General features: G+C 39.2%; 1 protein-coding gene across 2 annotated transcripts in view; it reads right to left on the bottom strand.

Moving 5' to 3' along the window:
* Positions 1–283: 283 nt before the first annotated feature.
* LOC101047438 (signal recognition particle subunit SRP54) overlaps positions 284–19,281 on the bottom strand; it is an 89,209-nt gene continuing 70,211 nt past the window's right edge. The window contains exons 3-5 of one of the 2 annotated variants that reach the window (XM_010334950.3): positions 5,393–5,459; positions 3,940–4,037; positions 284–979 (exon numbers count right to left, since the gene is read on the bottom strand). In XM_010334950.3, coding sequence (XP_010333252.1) covers positions 773–979; positions 3,940–4,037; positions 5,393–5,459 — 372 coding nt within the window. In that variant the 3' untranslated portion in view covers positions 284–772. The remainder of the gene's footprint in view (positions 980–3,939; positions 4,038–5,392; positions 5,460–19,281) is intronic. The other variant, XM_074393356.1, reaches the window with a different exon arrangement.

The following is a 19,281-nucleotide window of genomic DNA, read 5'->3' as shown; positions in this document are numbered from 1 at the left end:
CCCAAACCACTTTTCTGTAAGATTAACGCTGAATGGATAATATAACCAGGATGCCACATGGATAATCACTAGGTATTACCATTTGAATACAAATAACATTAATCTATTCAGTAAGTAGTGGTAGTGTTTTTAACATTATGTTTAAAGCTAGTTATTTGAGTCCTGAAAAAGAATACAAGATTAAGTGGCTTGCATTAAAAAATGGAAGCCTATCTTAGTATCTGGTGTTATAAATGCAGATTCTTCCATAAAACAGTTTTTCTCAAAGAAAGAAAATTCAAAGTGCTTCCATCTTGCTCCTTTTATTATATGGTGAAGCATCCTTAGTGTGAAATTAATGGTTAGATATAAAAATGCACAGCATGAGAAAATCTAGGAGAAAATATCCTCATTTCAATCTGAGACTGGGGGATCATCAATTCCAATTAGACTTAATCAGCAACTTACCTTTTTTAAAAAAAAAAAACCAAATGCACAAATGACAGGCTTGATAATTTAACTCTTAACAATTAAGGCTCTAAGACGTCCTTAACTTTTTTAAAAGATCATTTTAAAACCAAAGCACTAATTCTATGCACAGTAAAAACAGTACAAATATCTGAATTTCAGATCTGGCTTTGGCTAGATAGAGCCTAAATATGAAGAAACATTTTCCCTTTCCAGATATTTTAATAATTTAAAATATAAATAATTGTATTAAGTCCCACTGAATAAAGAATATGAAAATTTCTGGTATTAAAAAAAAAGTTTGAAGCTTGATAGTCATTTCATTTTATGGTGGGACAGAGACTGGATTTTGCTTGCTTTCCATAATTACTTCACTGTCTCCCTCCATTTCAAAATTGAGATTCACAAATGAGCTGGATACCACTGTCTCTGGTTGATCTGTCTGAACAGTGGAATCAGTCTGCAATTTATTCTGTTGGTATTGTCTTTCTGCTTCTTCAGACATCCTGTTTTCTTCTTCTTCTTCTTCTTCCTAAAGAATAGGAAACAATAAGAATAGTTGAAATATGAATGTATATAGTGTTGTTTCCCCGCTGTCAGCTTTTGTTAAAAAAAATGAACATTAGTGACACATTCAATTCAATTTAGTCCAATTAAGATATACTATCCCTTCTTCTGCTCTCAAAATGAAATAACTACAGTAAAACATTTTAAGGAAAGTAGTAGTAGTAGTAGTTGTTGTTGTTGTTTTGAGACATAGTCTCTCTCTGTCACCCGGGCTGGAGTGCAGTGGCTCACTGCAACCTCCACCTCCCAGTCTCAAGCAATTCTCCTGCTTCACCACAACCAGATAAGTTGGCCAGGGTGGTCTCAAACTCCTGACCTCAAGTGATCTGCCCGCCTCGGTCTCCCAAAGTGTTGAAATTACAGGTGTGAGCCACCGTACCCAACCTGAAAGTGGTTATTTTGTAAAACAGGGTCCAGCACTACGATGCTCAGGTGAGACCTCAATTAATTTTGACAAGGACTATATTTCTTTCACTTTAAGTCTAAGCTAAATAAAAAGTTAGCTTCAACTGTATCACTTCAATTGTAGGGTGCCAGCCTATTCAACTGAATAGGCTGGTTCATTTACTAAATGATATACAGCACAGTTTTCCCATAAGCACCAATTATACAGATAAGGCAGTACCTACTCCCAAGAAGTTTACAATTTAGTAGGGAAGTTAAGACATGTAAAAATCCTATTAAGACAGATGTAGATTTTGGGTAAATAATTTCTAGTTGCACAACTACTAAATTCATTGGGGAAGGTGGCATTTGTATCAGACCCTGCAGAACAAGTAGTCAGCACACAGTGAGTAACCCCAGAAGATTACTCTGGAGTTTGCTTGACAACAGAGTGACCATTTAGGAGGTGAGTATAATAGTCCAGATGAGGTAATGAGGCTCTAAATAAGGCTTACAGTGTTAAGAAATATTTATTTGTTCATAAAACATGTTTGAAACCATACAACAAATGTTAAGTCAGCTAACCTTTCCAGCCTCATGTTCAGCCAGTCTCACATTTTTCCTTATGCTCCAGTGACAAGAAACTATTATATTTTTGCCATTTCCTCAACCACACAATGTACCTTCATGCCTCTACATTCTAGCTTTACCTGAATTGGTGCCCTCTAATTGCTTAAAGAATAACAGATTCCAATATTTGTTGTGCTCACCGATATACACTAGGTGCTGTTCTAAACATTTTACATAACGTATTTAATCTGTAGAGCAGCCCTGGAGCATGGATGCTGCAATTCTCCTCATTACAAAGATGAGGAGATGGAAGCTTATAGAGGGGTTAAGTGTTTTGTCCAAGGTTACAAAATTTTTTTTTTTTTGAGACGGAGTTTCGTTCTTGTTACCCAGGCTGGAGTGCAATGGCGCGATCTCGGCTCACCGCAACCTCCGCCTCCTGGGTTCAGGCAATTCTCCTGCCTCAGCCTCCTGAGTAGCTGGGATTACAGGCACGTGCCACCACGCCCAGCTAATTTTTTGTATTTTTAGTAGAGATGGGGTTTCACCATGTTGACCAGGATGGTCTCGATCTCTCAACCTCGTGATCCACCCGCCTTGGCCTCCCAAAGTGCTAGGATTACAGGCTTGAGCCACCGCGCCCGGCCAAGGTTACAAAATTTTAAGTGGCACAAGAGATTTTGAATTCAAGCCCTTTGGTTCTTAAGCCCATGCTCTTAAGCACTAAAGGTTTTTTATTTTTATTATTTTTTTTAGAGACGGGGTTTCACCATGTTGGCCAGGCTGGTCTTGAACTCCTGACCTCAGGTGATCCACCCACCTCAGCCTCCCAAAGTGCTAGGATTACAGGTTTTTAAATTAAGACTAAATTCACTTCACTCTCACCTTAAGACTGCACTACTTTTAAACTGTCCTCAAATTTTTGCATATTAACACCTATCACATACACATTTCTCATATTTAAAATGTATTTTTTTTGAGACGAGTCTTTCTCTGTTGCCCAGGCTACAGTGCAGTGGCGTGATCTCAGCTCACTACAACCTCTGCTTTCTGGGTTCAAGCAATTCTCCTGCCTCAGCCTCCCAAGCAGCTGGAATTACAGGTGCTCAGCACCACGCCCAGGTAATTTTTTGTATTTTTAATAGAGACAGGCTTTCACCATCTTGGCCAGGCTCGTCTTGAACTCCTGACCTCATGATCCACCTGCCTCGGACTCCCAAAGTGCTAGGATTACAGGCGTGAGCCACCGCACCCAGACTCTCGTACTTAAAATTTTATGTGTCAAACCCACTCCACTTTTCCTACATCCAGTCCATGTGCTCTAAGTATCTTGTTTCTTCATCTTAGAATGACAATCCAAAGAGAGGTGTGTGAAGATTAAATAATGTATGTAAGGCATCTCACATAGCACTAAGACAATGAAATCTAGTATAGTATTGCACACAGATCATAGGGAACTTCTAGTTCTAAAGAATTCCAAAATGTACGTTATTTAGATAATAAATTAGGCCGGGCGTGGTGGCTCACACCTATAATCCCAGCACTTTGGGAGGCCGAGGTGAGCAGATCACCTGAGGTCAGGACTTCAAGACCAGACTGGCTAACATGGTGAAACCCCATTTCTACTAAAAATACAAAAGATTAGCTGAGCATGGTGGTGTGTGCCTGTAATCCCAGCTACTCAGGAGGCTGAGGCAGGAGAATCACTTGAACCCACGGGGCGGAGGGTGCAGTAAGCCAAGACTGTGCCATTGCACTCCAGCTTGGGCAACAAGAGTGAAACTCTGTCTCAAAAAAAAAAAAAAAAAAAAAAAAAAAAAAAGAGAGAAAAGAAATTAATGACTTGAGAATGAAATGCCTAGCACAAGAGAGCTATATGTTGGGCAGTTAGAAAATACATATGCTCATTATGCAACCCGTGAAGTCCACACAAACCAAACTGAATCAAGAAAATGTAAAAAGGAGACATACCTCCTTCTTCATCCGGTAATACTCATCAATGGCATATTGGTACTTTGGGGTGCTGATACCCAAAACAGACGCGATCTTCTCTCCAAGGAAGTCACACACTGAAGATACAAAAGTTAAAAGACAAATAATTCTATAAACATTTCTTGAGTACTTTCTATGTGTAAGACACTGCAGGAATATAAGAGTTACTGTTCCTGCTCTCAAGGAGATTATAAAAACCCAATATATCTCTCTTCTATATAAATTCCCTGAAGTATTGGTGGCTTCAGAGCTCCCAACAAGTCTTTTCATATCTGTATCAGAACATTTATCACTAGGAATATCTGTTATATGTCTATTAATTTAAGAAAAATGTATATGCTGGCCATGGTGGCTCATGCCTATAATCCCAGTACTTTGGGAGGCCAAGACAGGCAGATTACACAAGGTCAGCAGTTCAAGACTAGCTTGGCAACATGGTGAAACCTCATCTCTACTGAAAATACAAAAATTAGCCGGGCATGGTGGCAGGTGCCTGTAATCCCAGCTACTCATGAGGCTGAGGCAGGATGAATAGCTTGAAACCGGGGGACTGAGGTTGAAGTGAGCCGAGATCACACCACTGCACTCCAACCTTGGTGAAAGAGCGAGACTCTGTCTCAAAAAAGAAAAATGTATACTCAGAAAGATGGGATATTACTGAGCTGGAGGAGGGGAATGGCTTGAAGTATAACACTGACTGAGTGCCTACCATGTGCCAGGCACTGTGAAAGGTTAGGCAGAGAGAGTTAAAGAACTTACCCAAACTGATAAAGCAGATCCAAAGTTCAAAGCTAGGTCTGAATCTAAAGCTCATGGTCTTTCCATTACACCAACCTGTCTAGCATATAGTGAGTGCTCAGTAAATGTTTGTTGAATCAATTACTATTCACAATTAGCCCTAATAAAAAGCAGAAAGTGATAAAAAGCTATGAGGGAGTTAAAAACGGAAGCAGAAGAAAGCTTTATAATTTAAAACTTGTATTTTAAATTAGCATTAGGTTATAAGTTGATAATTCATTTCCTTCAAATATGACTTAGTCATTATCTCAATTTAAGAAATATTAATGAAATAGAAATATAAGTTATGATACAGGCTTTAGAATAAGCAGTGAGACTGAAAGGGGAATTACATCAATTGGAAACCAAATGACAAAGTAGCAAAATAGCTGTTAAAGGGTTTAAGAACTTGAAAACCATATCTAAACTAATATAGTCATTTTTCATTCCTTAAAAAAAAGACATCCTGCAACCTGAAGAATGTTCTAATGTGAATACAAGTTAGGTTACTATCTCCCAAAGCTAGCTACCTCCTGAGGACAGCAATTAACTCCCTCATGTTTCTCCTTCAGTTTGGAAACATCCCATTTAGCCAAGCTCCTGTTGTTGAAGCATATTACAGCAATTAAATAATATTCAAGCAGAAAAGCAATACCTGAGAGGGTTGACGTAGCAGCCCGAAGCATGTAAAACCATAAGTAGGGGCCCCAGGTAAGTTTTGTCTGCAACAATAAATCAGGTTAGCAACATTCATACCTAAATTCATTCCATATATTTGGGCCAGAATGAAGTAGTCAAATACTTGGTAGGCACCGAGAATATTTTATAGGCAGTACTACAAACAGACTGCAATCCAATCAACAATTTAAAATCTTTAGAGTTAAAATTCCGCATAGATATTTTACATTCACTCATTTAACTACCACCATCTGAAGCCCACAGAAGAACCAAAAAAAGATGCAACTGCTGAAATGGAGTTGGTCATTGCAGTCTGGATTATTTTATGAGTTGATAATCCAGAGCCTTCCATTCTCCTGTCTTCCTGCGTTTTTGTCTCCACTACTTATAAACACAACACCAGAGAGGGTGTTCAGTCAATAGAAAGAAACTTAAGGACACCATCTGACATACTTGTGCTATAGTGGGGAAATTAAGGTTCAGAGAAATTAAGCAGGATATGTAAGGGCACATCAAATGAGCATTTAATGGTGGCAAAATAAGGGACAAATAAGTGGCAAGCTAAGTTTTGTCTGTTTCCTTTAGTCTTAAAAAAAGGACTATACCATAGAACCCAAAACAAGCTCAGTGCATATTTGGTAAACCAGGGCCACTGGCAGAATGCAATCCATAATGCACACCTCCATAGTTAACCTTGGTTCTGTAATTCCACATGAATTTTGTGAAGCTTGCCAAACAGATTTTATCTGCCTCTAGATAAAGCTAGTGATAAAGGCATGCTTCATTGTACCAAAACTTTTGTTTATCAAAAGAAAACACAGTATAAAGCCTTTAATGAATCAAATGCATTAATAATTGTTTTTGTTTTTTTAAGACAGGGTCTCACTCTGTCGCCCAGACTATAGAGTGCAGTGGCGCGATCTTGGCTTACTGCAACCTCTGCCTCCTCCCGGGTTCATGCAATTCCCGTGCCTCAGCCACCCAAGTAGCTAGGATTACAGATGTGCATCAATTGCACTAATTTTTGTATTTTTAGTATAGATGAGGTTTCTCCATGTTAGCCAAGCTGGTCCCAAACTCTGTGCCCCATGTGATTCACCCACCTCAGCCTCCCAAAGTGCCAGGATTACAGGGGTGAGCCACAGCACCTGGGCAATAATTGTTTTAATATTGCTTCCAAGGAGGGGAGAAAGAGAAAAACTTGTCCATCATCTTGTTACATATACTAATGATGATAAGGACATTAAAAAGGCGAACAAAAGAATGTCTGTTAAGACTGAGTGGATGGGTGAAAATAGAAATCAACATATAACACAGCAGTGCCATAAAAAGTACATATGCCGGGCCGGGCGCGGTGGCTCAAGCCTGTAATCCCAGCACTTTGGGAGGCCGAGGCGGGTGGATCACGAGGTCAAGAGATCGAGACCATCCCGGTCAACATGGTGAAACCCCGTCTCTACTAAAAATACAAAACATTAGCTGGGCATGGTGGCGTGTGCCTGTAATCCCAGCTACTCAGGAGGCTGAGGCAGGAGAATTGCCTGAACCCAGGAGGCGGAGGTTGCGGTGAGCCGAGATCGCGCCATTGCACTCCAGCCTGGGTAACAAGAGCGAAACTCCGTCTCAAAAAAAAAAAAAAAAAAAAAAACAAAACAAAAAAAAGTACATATGCCAATTTCTGTAATTCTGTGCCTGAGAAGACAAGCAAGGCAGCTCCATTGTCTCTACTTACTCAAGAATCAATGTCTAAGCAAACAGATTCAACCAAGAAAATCCTATATATTACTGAGTCCCTGGATAAAATCCGCTACATATTCTACATTCAGAGCAGAAGGGCCTTTTATGTGAGACAAAGGTTACTTCAGGAGTTCCATTTAAGATGCTCTGATCTTATGGTTTACAGCAAATGGAAACAGTGGCCAAAGTATAAGGAAAGGAACCAATTTTGATCACACATAATAGGTGTTAAGGCCAAGAAACTATTTAGAAAAGGACTAGGCATGCTTTGGAGGAAAATACGCAGTTCAGCAACACAGGTTTAAATTGTGTGGATCAACTTACTCATGTATTTTTTTTTTCCAATAAATATATTGGATATCAGACTCTGGTATGGCCTTTGGACTCTTGGACTTACACCAGTGGTTTGCTGGGTGGGGGTAGAGGGGTAGTCTCAGGCTCAGCCACAGACTGAAGGCTACACTGTCGGCTTCCCCAGTTTTGAGGCTTTCAGACTTGGACTGAGCCACTAGTGGCTTCTTTCTTCCCTACCTGCAGACAGCCTATTGTGAAACTTTGCCTTGTGATCATATGAGCCAATTCTAACAAACGTCCTTGCACAGCCTGACCAATATGGTGAAACCCTGTCTCTATGAAAAATATAAAAATTATGCCAGGCATGGTGGCTCACGCCTCTAATCCCAGCACTTTGGGAGGTTGAGGCAGCTGATCACCTGAGGTTAGGAGTTTGAGACCAGCCTGGCTAACATGGCAAAACCGCATCTCTACTAAAAATACAGCAGGGTGTGGTGGTGCATGCCTGTAATCCCAGCTACTCAGGAGGCTAAGGCAAGAGAAGTGTTTGAACCCTGGAGGCAGAGGTTGCAGTGAGCTGCGATCACACCAGCAATTATATGCACTCCGGCCTGGGCAACAACAACAACAAAAATTTGAGGCAAAAAATGAGACTAGATAATTTTGAGTTTTGACAATATTAGAAAAGGCATCAGTCCATTTATATAGGTAACAATGATAATGGTATTTTTAGAATAGACAGACTTACACAAATATACACATACTTGAATCATAACTGAAACTAAATCAATAAGAAAATGAGAGAAATGTGTTTATTCTTCAGGTACATCTAAGGCAAAATTGAAGTGAGTTACTGTAAGATTATAAAAAGATCTAGGTCTCCACTTCTTATGCTCTATTAGTTTCATAAGCCAGGAGTATTAATCTTAAATCTTTATCTTAATATCAGGGTTTTAAAAATTGAGTCTGTTTTACAAATCTACTATGTAAATAAAGGAACTTTTCAAAATTCCTTTGTCTTACATATTTATGATGTATTAAAAGGAAATAGAAAATAGTCTGCTCTTGACATTAAGTGAAGTCAGGTCTATCTTGAGTTATTAAAAAGTACTCCAATGGATAAGCATTAGCTGTTGTATTGGTCTTGGCTGGAAACCAAATAATACATTCAAATTGGCTAGCAGTGGTGAGATTTAGGCTATACACATTTAAAAAAAAATACTTTTAAAAATTGGCTAATAGGATATTATCTACAAAGATATGGATAGGGTTTCCAACAATGAACACAATAGTACCCCAGGGCTAATAACACTGAGAAAACTCTTAATACCCCTGCTATTGTTTATATATGTCCCCTAAAAATCGTGTGTTGAAAACTTAATATAGCACTGTTGGGAGATGGGACTGATTGAGCAGTGATTATGCCATGATGCTCCAGCCTCATGAATGGATTAATGCATTATAGAAGTGGGTTTATTATAAAAATCATGAGCTCTGTCTGTCTCTGTCTCTGTCTCTCTCTCTCCCTCCCTCCCTCCCTCCCTTCTCTCTCCCTCTCACCTTCTGCTATGTTCAATGATGCAGCAAGAAGGCCCTTGCCAGATGCCAGACCCTCAATCTTGGAATTCCCAGCCTCTACAACTGTAAGCCATTAAAGTTTTGTTCTTTATTAATTACCTAGCCTGTGCTATTCTGTTATAGCAGCACAAAATGGACTAACACAACTCCAACATCTGAAGGAGTAAAAAGAGTAGTTACTGGGAACCCCAGGAGAATACCCAAATGGAAAAGGCTTCCCAATAGTAGCTGTGGCCTTAAAGAAAATGCAGTTACCCATGGCATATAACAAGGAAGGAATCCCAGAATCTGGATGGTGAAGAGTAAATAACACAACCTTGTTTTATTCCCTGCCCTCTAATTTCCTGCTGGTGGCTTACACTGGCTAAACTCAATTGAAAGCCAGAGGACAAGGGACTCTACTAATACAGTCCATGCCAAAGCACAATGCAGCATGCAGAGAAGAGAGTAAATCTAGAGGGGCAAACAGAAGCTTCACATGATGCCTCATCCGCAAACACAAGAAAGGACATGGTGATTAGAAGTAGTTTTATGGTTACCTGCTATCAAAATGCTCCAACATTAAGATACGAATTATCTGTTAACATATTCCACTATGATAAAAGATTTTCTACTTAGACAATAAAAAACCTATTTATTGCCACCTATGGAGATTCTGAAATATGTATTAGAAAAATGACCCATATAAAACTACTAGAATAAAATGGGGGAAACTACTAGAAGAAAACATAGCAGAAAACTACATGACACTGGTCAATAATTTTTTGGATTTGACCCCAAAAGCTTAGGCAGCAAAACCAAAACCAGACAAATTGGATTACATCAAAATCAAAAGTTTCTGTACAGTAAAAGAAACAACAAAGTGAAGTGACAACTCATGGAGTGGAAGAAAATAATTGCAAGCCATTTCATTTGATAAGGGGTTAATATCCAAAATATGTGAAGGACTCAAGCAACTCAAAAGCAAAAACATGGCCAGGTGCAGTGGCTCATGCCTATAATCCCAGCACTTTGGGAGGCCAAGGCGGGCGGATCACCTGAGGTCAGGAGTTCAAGACCACACTGGCCAACATAGTGAAATACCCCCACCCCCCAAAAAAAGCAAAAACACAATGTTAATTAAAAACTAGGCTAAGGACCTGAACAGATACTTCTCAAGAGAAGACATATCAACAGTCAACAGATTAAAAACATGTTCAACATCACTAATCATTAGGGAAAGGCAAATTAAAATCACAATGAGATATCACCACATACCTGTCAGAATAGATATTATCAAAAAGATAAAAGACAACAAATGTTGGCAAGGATGTAGAGAAAAGGGAACCCAGGTTCACTTATTGAAAGGAAATGGAATCAGTATATCAAAGCAATATCTGCACTCCCATGTTTATTACATCATTATTCACAATGGCCACATTATGGAACCAATCTAGGTGTCCATATCAGATGAATGAACAAAGAAAATGTGAAATATATATATATATATATACATATATATATAAAAGATACATATATAAAATGTGAAATACACACACACACACACACACACACACACACACACACACACACAAAATGAAATACAATTCAGCCTTTAAAAAGAGGGAATTCTGGCCAGGCGTGGTGGCTCACGCCTGTAATCCCAGCACTTTGGGAGGCCAAGGCAGGTGGATTACGAGGTCAAGAATTTAAGACCATTTTGGCCAACATGGTGAAACACTGTCTCTACTAAAAGTACAAAAAATTAGCCAAGCGTGGCAGCACATGCCTGTATTCCCAGCTACTCAGGAGGCTGAGGCAGGAGAATCACTTGAACCTGGCAGGCGGAGGTTGCAGTGAGCCAATATTGCACCACTACACTCCAGCCTGGCGACAGAGCAAGACTCTGTCTCAAAAAAAGAAAAAGAGGGAATTCTGGCCGGGTACGGTGGCTCATGCCTATAATCCCAACACTTTGGGAGGGAGAGGAGGGCAGATCACCTGAGGTTGGGAGTTCAAGACCAGCCTGACCAACATTGAGAAACCTGATCTCTACTTAAAATAAAAAATTAGCTGGGCGTGGTAGTGCATACCTGTAATCCCAGCTACTCGGTAGACTGAGGCAGGAGAATTGCTTGAACCCAGGAGGCAGAAGTTTCAGTGAGCCAGGATGGCGCCATTGCACTCCAGCCTGGGTAACAAGAGCAAAATTCTGTCTTTTTTGTTTTTTTTTTTTAAAAAGGGGGAATTCTGTCATTTGTAAACCATGGATGAACCTAGAGGGCATTATCCTAGTGAAATAACCCAGGCACAGAACGGCATAACACCACGTTTTCACTTTTACATAGAATCCAAAACAACTGAACTCATAGAAACAGAGAGCAGAATGGTGGTTACCAGAGGCTGCAGGTTAAGGGGAAATGGGGAGATGCTGGTCAAGAGCTCAATTTACCATTAGGAAGAGTAAATGTTAAGTACCCGAGGCAATAAATATGTTTAATAAAAACAGAAAAAATGATTCAAAAGCCTCTATTATGTATATATTCCAGTAACTGTTACAATGGCATTTAAATAAAGCTGGCATCAAGATGCTCTTTTACCTCTCTAAACAACACAAGAAAAATGGATTTGAGGCCAGGCACTCGTGCTTGTAATGCCAGCACGTTGGAAGGCCAAAACAGGAGGTCGTTTGAGCCAAGAAGTCCAAGCCAGCCTGGGCAACACAGTGAGACCCTATCTCTAAAAAACATTTTAAAAATCAGCCAGGCATAGTGGCTACTTAGGGGGCTGAAGTGGGAAGAGCATTGAGCCCAGGAGGTAAAGGCTAGTGAGCTATCATCATGCCACTGTACTACAGCCTAGGCAACAGAGCAAGATCTTGTCTCAAAAAAAAGGATTGGAATTCCTATGATTTTCATATTATCAGACAATAGCTTTAATACTTTGCTTCCTTACACAGCTAACTACAATCACCATGTCAAGTAAAATTAAAAAAAAAAAAAAAAAACTTTGCTTCTCACACACTTTTAAAACAAAGTTTACATTAATGAAAAACAAAATTACAGCCATTTATTGCTGGCGGAAGCTGAAGGAAATGCACAGCAGGTAACACATTTTTATTTAAAGACTATTTTGTCTGAGCACCATTCTGTCTACATATAAGGATTCAAAAACTAATCAAATACTCAGCTGGCAACTTCCCTAAATGGCATGTAAGATGTGCTTATCTTGCCAGAGAAAAACTGAAAAAACTATTCAGGTCAGAGTCCTTGGTTAATAAGCTTTAAATATCTTTTCTGAACAGAAATGAGAAAGTTAAATCTGGCCAAAAGAAAAAAAAATTCAATGGAAAAATTTCCTGAGTGGCTGAATTAAATCATAATGTATTCAATTAATATTTGGTTTCCCTCCAAAAATATTAGTTATTTAGAAGAAATAAAACCATCTGGAAGTTTACTTCATGAATATAATTCTACATTAAGCTACAGCATAAAAACAACAAAAACTATGGTAAATAACTAATATTAACATAGGCATGCATAAAAAATAAACCAGATGAAGTATCTGCAATTCAGGCAGCTATAAAAAATATCGGAGAAATAAACTGCATCTCTTTTTGATAAAAACTTAATTATTAATTTAGTCAACATGGACAGTCTTGCTTCCTAATTATAAATTCTTCATGAATCGTATTGGTTTTTCTGTTAAAATTTTACTTAGAATTCAAATGTTCTCTCTTAGCTTTAGGCTGAGTTAGAACATAAAGCTACCAACTGATGGTATTGTACCTTTTTGTGTGTGTGTGTGGAGACAGAGTCTTGCAGTTTCGCCCAAGCTGAAATGCAGTGGCTCGATCTCAGCTCACTGCAACCTCCACCTCCCAGGATGAAGCAATCCTCTGGCATCAGCCTCCCAAGTAGCTGGTATTACAGGTGTGTGCTATCACATCCAGCTAATTTCTGTATTTTTAGTACAGACAAGGTTTCACCCTAATGGTCAGGCTGGTCTCAAACGCCTGACCTCAAGTGATCTGCCCACCTCGGCCTCCCAAAGTGCTGGGATTACAGATGTGAGCCACTGCGCCCATCCTACTGCACTCTTAAAGGGATGAAGTACCAAAAGGGAAATTTTTTTTTAAAGGCAAGAGTCTTGTTCTGTCATCAGGCTGGAGTACAGTGGGGTGGTCTCTGCTCACTGCAACCTTTGCTGCCTGGGTTCAAGCAATTCTTCTGCCTCAGCCTCCAGAATAGCTAGGACTACAGGCTCATGCCACCAAGTCCAGCTAATTTTTGTATTTTTAGTTAGAGACGGAGTTTCACCATGTTGGCCAGGCTGGTCTCAAACTCCTGGCCTTAAGTGATCTGCCCACTTCAGCCTCTGAAAGTGCTGGGATTACAGGTGACAGCCATCATGCCTCAAATGTAGAAAAATATAATTTTAAAGCTTTAAAAGAAAAAAAATAATTTTAAAGCTTTAAACTTGATATTTCAAAATTGGAGTCACAATTTTATAAACTCTAAAATGACACTAAATTTTTAAAAATTTATTTTAAAAATTTAAATAGGACTAAATTTATTTTTTAAAAAAGAAAATGGGTACGGGACTAAATTTATTTTTTTAAAAAAGAAAATGATGCTAAATAGAAACTATGGAGAATATTTATTTATTTAGAGATAGAATTTCGCTCTTGTTGCCCAGGCTAGAATGCAATGGCAGGGATCTCAGCTCACTGCAACCTCCACCTCCCAGGTTCAAGTTATTCTCCTGCCTCAGGCTCCCAAGTAGCTGGGATTACAGGCACCTGCCCCCACAGACAACTAATTTTTGTATTTTTTTTTTAAGTAGAGATGTTGGCCAGGCTGGTCTCAAACTCCTGACCTCAGGTGATCCACCCGCCTTGGCCTCCTAAAGTGCTGGGATTACAGTCAAGAGCCACCGTGCCTGGCCCAAAAGGGAAAATATAATTTTAATATTTTGATATTTCAAAATTGGAGTCATAAATCAATTTTATAAACTGTAAAATGATACTAAATCTGGGTACAGGATTAGATCTATTTTTTTAATGATACTACATAGGAACTACAGAGGCAACTTAAAAATTAAGTTACATGGTTTCAAACTCAAGTGGAGTTCTAAAATTACCTCAAGTGAAAAAAAAAATAACTCAAGTAAAATTTCTTGTGCTACTTACTATATTTGCTTTATAACTAGTACTACCATACATGTAAATAGTTTTTAGTCATTTTTCTTTTTTTTTTTTTTTTTTTTTTTTTGAGACACAGTCTCACTCTGTTGCCCGGGCTGGAGTGCAGTGGCATGATCATGGCTCATTGCAGCCCTGAATTCCTATGCTCAAGCAATACTCTTGCCTCAGCCCTCCAAAGCACTGGGATTACGGGCATGAGCCACTTGGCTGACCAAGTCACTTTTCATGTGTTTTCATAGATATTATTTCATTTAATCTTCAAAAACAACTACACGTAGATGGGGCAAATCATCTCTCTTTTCTTTATAATCATGGAACTAAAGTCAAAGCAAGGTGACTACTACAGGACAGAGCCAGAACTAAAAACCAAGTTTCTGACGTCTCATGGTACCTCACAGTTAAGAAAATATAAACATGTTTCTTATCACTGAGGGATCTATTAAATTGGGCTTCATAATTCAGGGAAATTCCAACATGCATATGCTATATACATGGTCATTAAAAATTTTGAGTGGATATAGACCTCTATCATAACAGCATGAGGAGCTCTGTGGACCCACTTCCCAGTAAACTGATGAAAATTATAAAAAATAAACATTCAAAGTCCCTGGAAATGGACCTAATGGCATATAAATGAAGAAACATCTATTCAAGAAAATCTATGAAAATTCAGTAAGAAATAAAAAATAAGAATATTTGGTAAGAAAAGCAAACATCTTTGGTAACTAAGCTAAGACCACCCCCTCCCTCTCATCACCCTCCCAGCAAAGTAAGGCAGAAACTGCACTTCAGACTGGTACAGCCATGAATAAAGCATTCTCCCTCCCCTCAGCTTCCAGTTGGGTTTTCCTTCCAGGAGGAGCAGGATATTTACCAGCACTTCTCATCTATTACTGAGGCCAATTTCCAGGTAAGCGTGGTTGACACTTCTTTCACCAGCCCCCACTCACAGAATGGAGGCTCTACCTTGAGCATGGCACTACTGAGAATACCAGGATCCTGACAAAAAGCAAAACCACAAAGTGGGGGACTACTGTAACTGGGAGATTCTTAGATGCAATAAAATACAGGCTATAGGTTAGCTAGTTTGCAGGAAAGAACAGGAGTGGAGAATGGACTTCACTAAAAGAACACAACAGAGAAAAAAACAACTAAGAAAAAAAAGTGAAAAAAGAAAGTTAAAGAAATGTAAATGCAGCCAGGCACGATGGCTCACACCTGTAATCCCAGCACTTTGGGAGGACAGGGTGGTTGGATCACAAGGTCAAGAGATCAAGACCATCCTAGCCAACACGGTGAAACCCCGTCTCTTCTAAAAACACAAAAATTAGGTGGGTGTGGTGGCATGCCCCTGTAGTCTCAGTGATTCAGGAGGCTGAGGCAGGAGAATTGCTTGAACCTGGGAAGCGGAGGTTGCAGTGAGCCAAAATTAAAAAAAAAAAAAAGAAAGAAAAAAAGAAAGAAATCTAAATGCTTCTGTAGAAAATATTCAGTTAATCCAAAAGACACCAATAGAAAAGAAATAGTAAAAAGATGAGACACAGAAAATAAAATGACAGATGTAAATCTATAAATCAACATAAAATATGATTGGATTAATAACTGAATTGAAGGGCAGACTGTTAGATTAGATTAAAAAAACAAGATCCAACTAAATGCTGTCTACAAGATACTTTAAATTCAAAAATACAAACCAATTGACAGTAAAAGGGACAGAGGAAGATATGCAAAACTAATTACAAGAAGCTCACACGGCAATATCAATATCAGACAAAATAGACCTTTTTCTGAGGCAAGGTCTTGCTCTGTCACCTAGACTGGAGTGTAGTGGTGAGATCACAGTTCACTGCAGCTACAACCTTCTGGGCTTCAGGGATCCTCCCAACTCAGCTTTCCAAGTAGGTAGGCCCACAGGTGTGTGCCACCATGCATGGCTATTTTTTTTAAATCTTTTGTAAAGACAAGGTCTCATTACAATGCCCAGGCTCGTCTCAAACTTCTGGGCTCAAGAAATCCTTCTGCCTCAGCTTCCCAAAGTGCTGGGATTATAGAGATAAGCCACCATGCCTGGCCTAAAATAGACTTTAAAACAAAAAGCGTAACTAAAGAGGAACATTTCATAATGATAAAAGGGTCAATCCATCAGGAAGATATAAAATTATAAATACTTAAGCAGTTAATTTAATAACAGAGCACCAAAGTACATGAAACAAAATTTGACAGAGAGGGAGAAATAGACAATTCAACAGTAATAGTTGAAGACTGCAATATCTCATTTTTTTTTTTTTTTTTTTTTTTTTTTGAGACAGAGTTTTGCTCGTTACCCAGGCTGGGGTGCAATGGCGCGATCTTGGCTCACCGCAACCTCCGCCTCCTAGGTTCGGGCAATTCTCCTGCCTCAGCCTCCTGAGTAGCTGGGATTACAGGCACGCACCACCATGCCCAGCTAATTTTTTGTATTTTTAGTAGAGACAGGGTTTCACCACGTTGACCAGGATGGTCTCAATCTCTTGACCTCGTGATCCACACGCCTTGGTCTCCCAAAGTGCTGGGATTACAGGCATGAGCCACCGTGCCTGGCACTAATATCTCATTTTTAATAATAAATAGGACAACTGGCAAGATGATCGACAAGGAAACAGAAAGCTTGAACAACACTATAAAATCAAGTAGACCTAACAGATACCTATAGAACACTACATTCAACAACAGATGATACATTCTTCTCAAATACATATGAAACATTCTCCAGGACAGACCACCTACTAGGCTATAAAACAAGTATCAATAAATTTAAAGGACCAGATAATATAAAGTATGTTCTCTGATCACAATGAAGTGAAACCAGAAATCAATAAAAGAAAAAAATAGATAAACTCACAAATACCTGGGAAGTAAACAACGTGCTTCCAAATAACCAATGGGTCAAGGAAGAAAATCAAAAGGAAAAAAAGAAAATAGTTAAAAAAAAAAAAAAATGAAGATATAGGTTGGGCACAGTGGCTCATGCCTGTAATCCTAGCATTTTGGGAGGCCGAGGCAGGCGGATCACCTAAGGGCAGGAGTTTGAGACCGGCCTGGCCAACATGGTGAAACCCCATCTCTACTAAAAATACAAAAAATTAGTTTGGTGTGGTGGCGTATGCCTGTAATCCCAGCTATTCTGGAGGCTGAGACAGGAGAATTGCTTGAACACAGGATGCGGAGGTTACAGTGAGCCAAGATAACACCACTGCCCTACAGCCTGAGCGACAGAGAGAGACTCCATCTCAAAAAAAAAACAAAAACAAAAAATGAAGGTGTAACATACAAAAACTTATGGGAAGCTGGGCATGGTGGCACACATCTGTAGTCCCCGCTACTTGGGAGGCTAAAGCAGGAGGATCGCTTGAGCCCATGAGATCGAAGCCAGCATAGGCCATATAGTAGGACCCCATTTCTAAACAACAAAAAAAACTTATGGAACATAATTAAGGCAGTACTTAAAGGAAAACTTATGTCCACAAATGCCTGGTTATGAAAGAATGATAACCTAGCCTTCTGCCCTACGACAATGGAAAATGAAATACAAACTATACCTAAAGCAAGCAGAAAAAAGGAAGTAATACAGGCAAGAGCAGAAATTAATAGACAAGAGAAAAACAACAAAGAAAATTAATGAAACCAAAAGTTGGCTCTCAGAAAAGACCAACAAAATTTGAAAACTTTTAGCTAGATTTACCAAAAAAAAAAAGAGGAAAGACCAAAACTAGAAGCCAAAATGAAAAAAAAAAAAAAAAAACCAACCTTACGAAAAATAAAAAGAATCATAACAAAATACTATTGTATGCCAATAAATTCAACAACAGATAAAATGGACAAATTCCTAAAAAGACAACGTCATACACAACTGACTCAAGAAGGAACAATCTTAATAGCCCTATAGCAAGTGAAGAGACTGATTAGTAATCAAAAAACTACCCAAAAAGAAAAGACGAAGAAGCAAAAAAAAAAAAAAAAAAAAAAGTCAAGGAAGCTTCACAGCTGAAGTCTTCTGAACATTTAAAAAATAATTAGGGCTGGACACAGTGGCTCACGCCTTTAATTCCAGCACTTTGGGAGGCTGAGGTGGGCAGATCACTTGAGGTCAGGAATTCAAGACCGGCATGGCCAACATGGTGAAACCCTGTGTCTACTAAAAATATATAAATTAGTCGGGTGTGTATAGTCCTAGCTACTCAGGAGGCTGAGGCAGGAGAATCACTTGAACCAGGGAGGTGGAGTTTGCAGTGAGTGGAGATCGCACCACTGCACTCCAGCCTGAATGACAGAACCAGACTCCATCTCAAAATAAATAATCAATAAACAAATAAATAACCTAATCAAAACAGCAAAGGAAGACTACAAAGGGCCAACATGCACCTGAAAAGATGCTCAGCATCACTGACCATCAAGAAAATGTAAATCAAAACCATGATGAAATACACATTCACTAGGATTGCTAGAATCTAGAAGATACATAGGCCAAGGCACAAGAGAACAAAACAATAAAAAGACACGTAACAAGTGTTGGTGAATATGTGGAAAAATCATTATCCTTACACACTGCGGTAGGAATTCAAAATGGCACACAAGTGTTGGTGAATACGTGGAAAAATCATTATCCTTACACACTGCTGGTAGGAATTCAAAATGCCACAGCTACTTTGAAAAACAGTCTGGCAGTTCCCCAAACATATCAACATAGAGTTATTGCTGGGTATGATTGTTCATGCTTTGCCTCCCAAAACCTGTAATCTCAGCACTGTGGGAGACCAAGGCAGAAGTTCGAGACCAGCTTGGCCAACATAGTGAAACCGCATCTCTACTAAAAAAAAAATACAAAAATTCGCTGGGTGTGGTGGTGCATGCCTGTAATCCCAGTTACTTGGGAAGCTAAGGCACAAGAACTGCTTAAACCCAGGAGACAGAGTTTTCAGTGAGCCAAAGACTGTGCCACTGCACTCCAGCCTGAGTGACAGAGCAAGACCCTGTCTAAGAAAAAAACCCAAAAAGCACAGAATTATCTCATGACCCAGCCATTCTAGTCCTAG

The sequence above is a fragment of the Saimiri boliviensis genome, chromosome 2 (genome assembly GCF_048565385.1).
Source record: "Saimiri boliviensis isolate mSaiBol1 chromosome 2, mSaiBol1.pri, whole genome shotgun sequence".
NCBI lineage: Eukaryota > Metazoa > Chordata > Mammalia > Primates > Cebidae > Saimiri > Saimiri boliviensis.
Note: the sequence above shows the minus strand (reverse complement) of the source record. Positions and strands in the feature narration are given on the sequence as shown.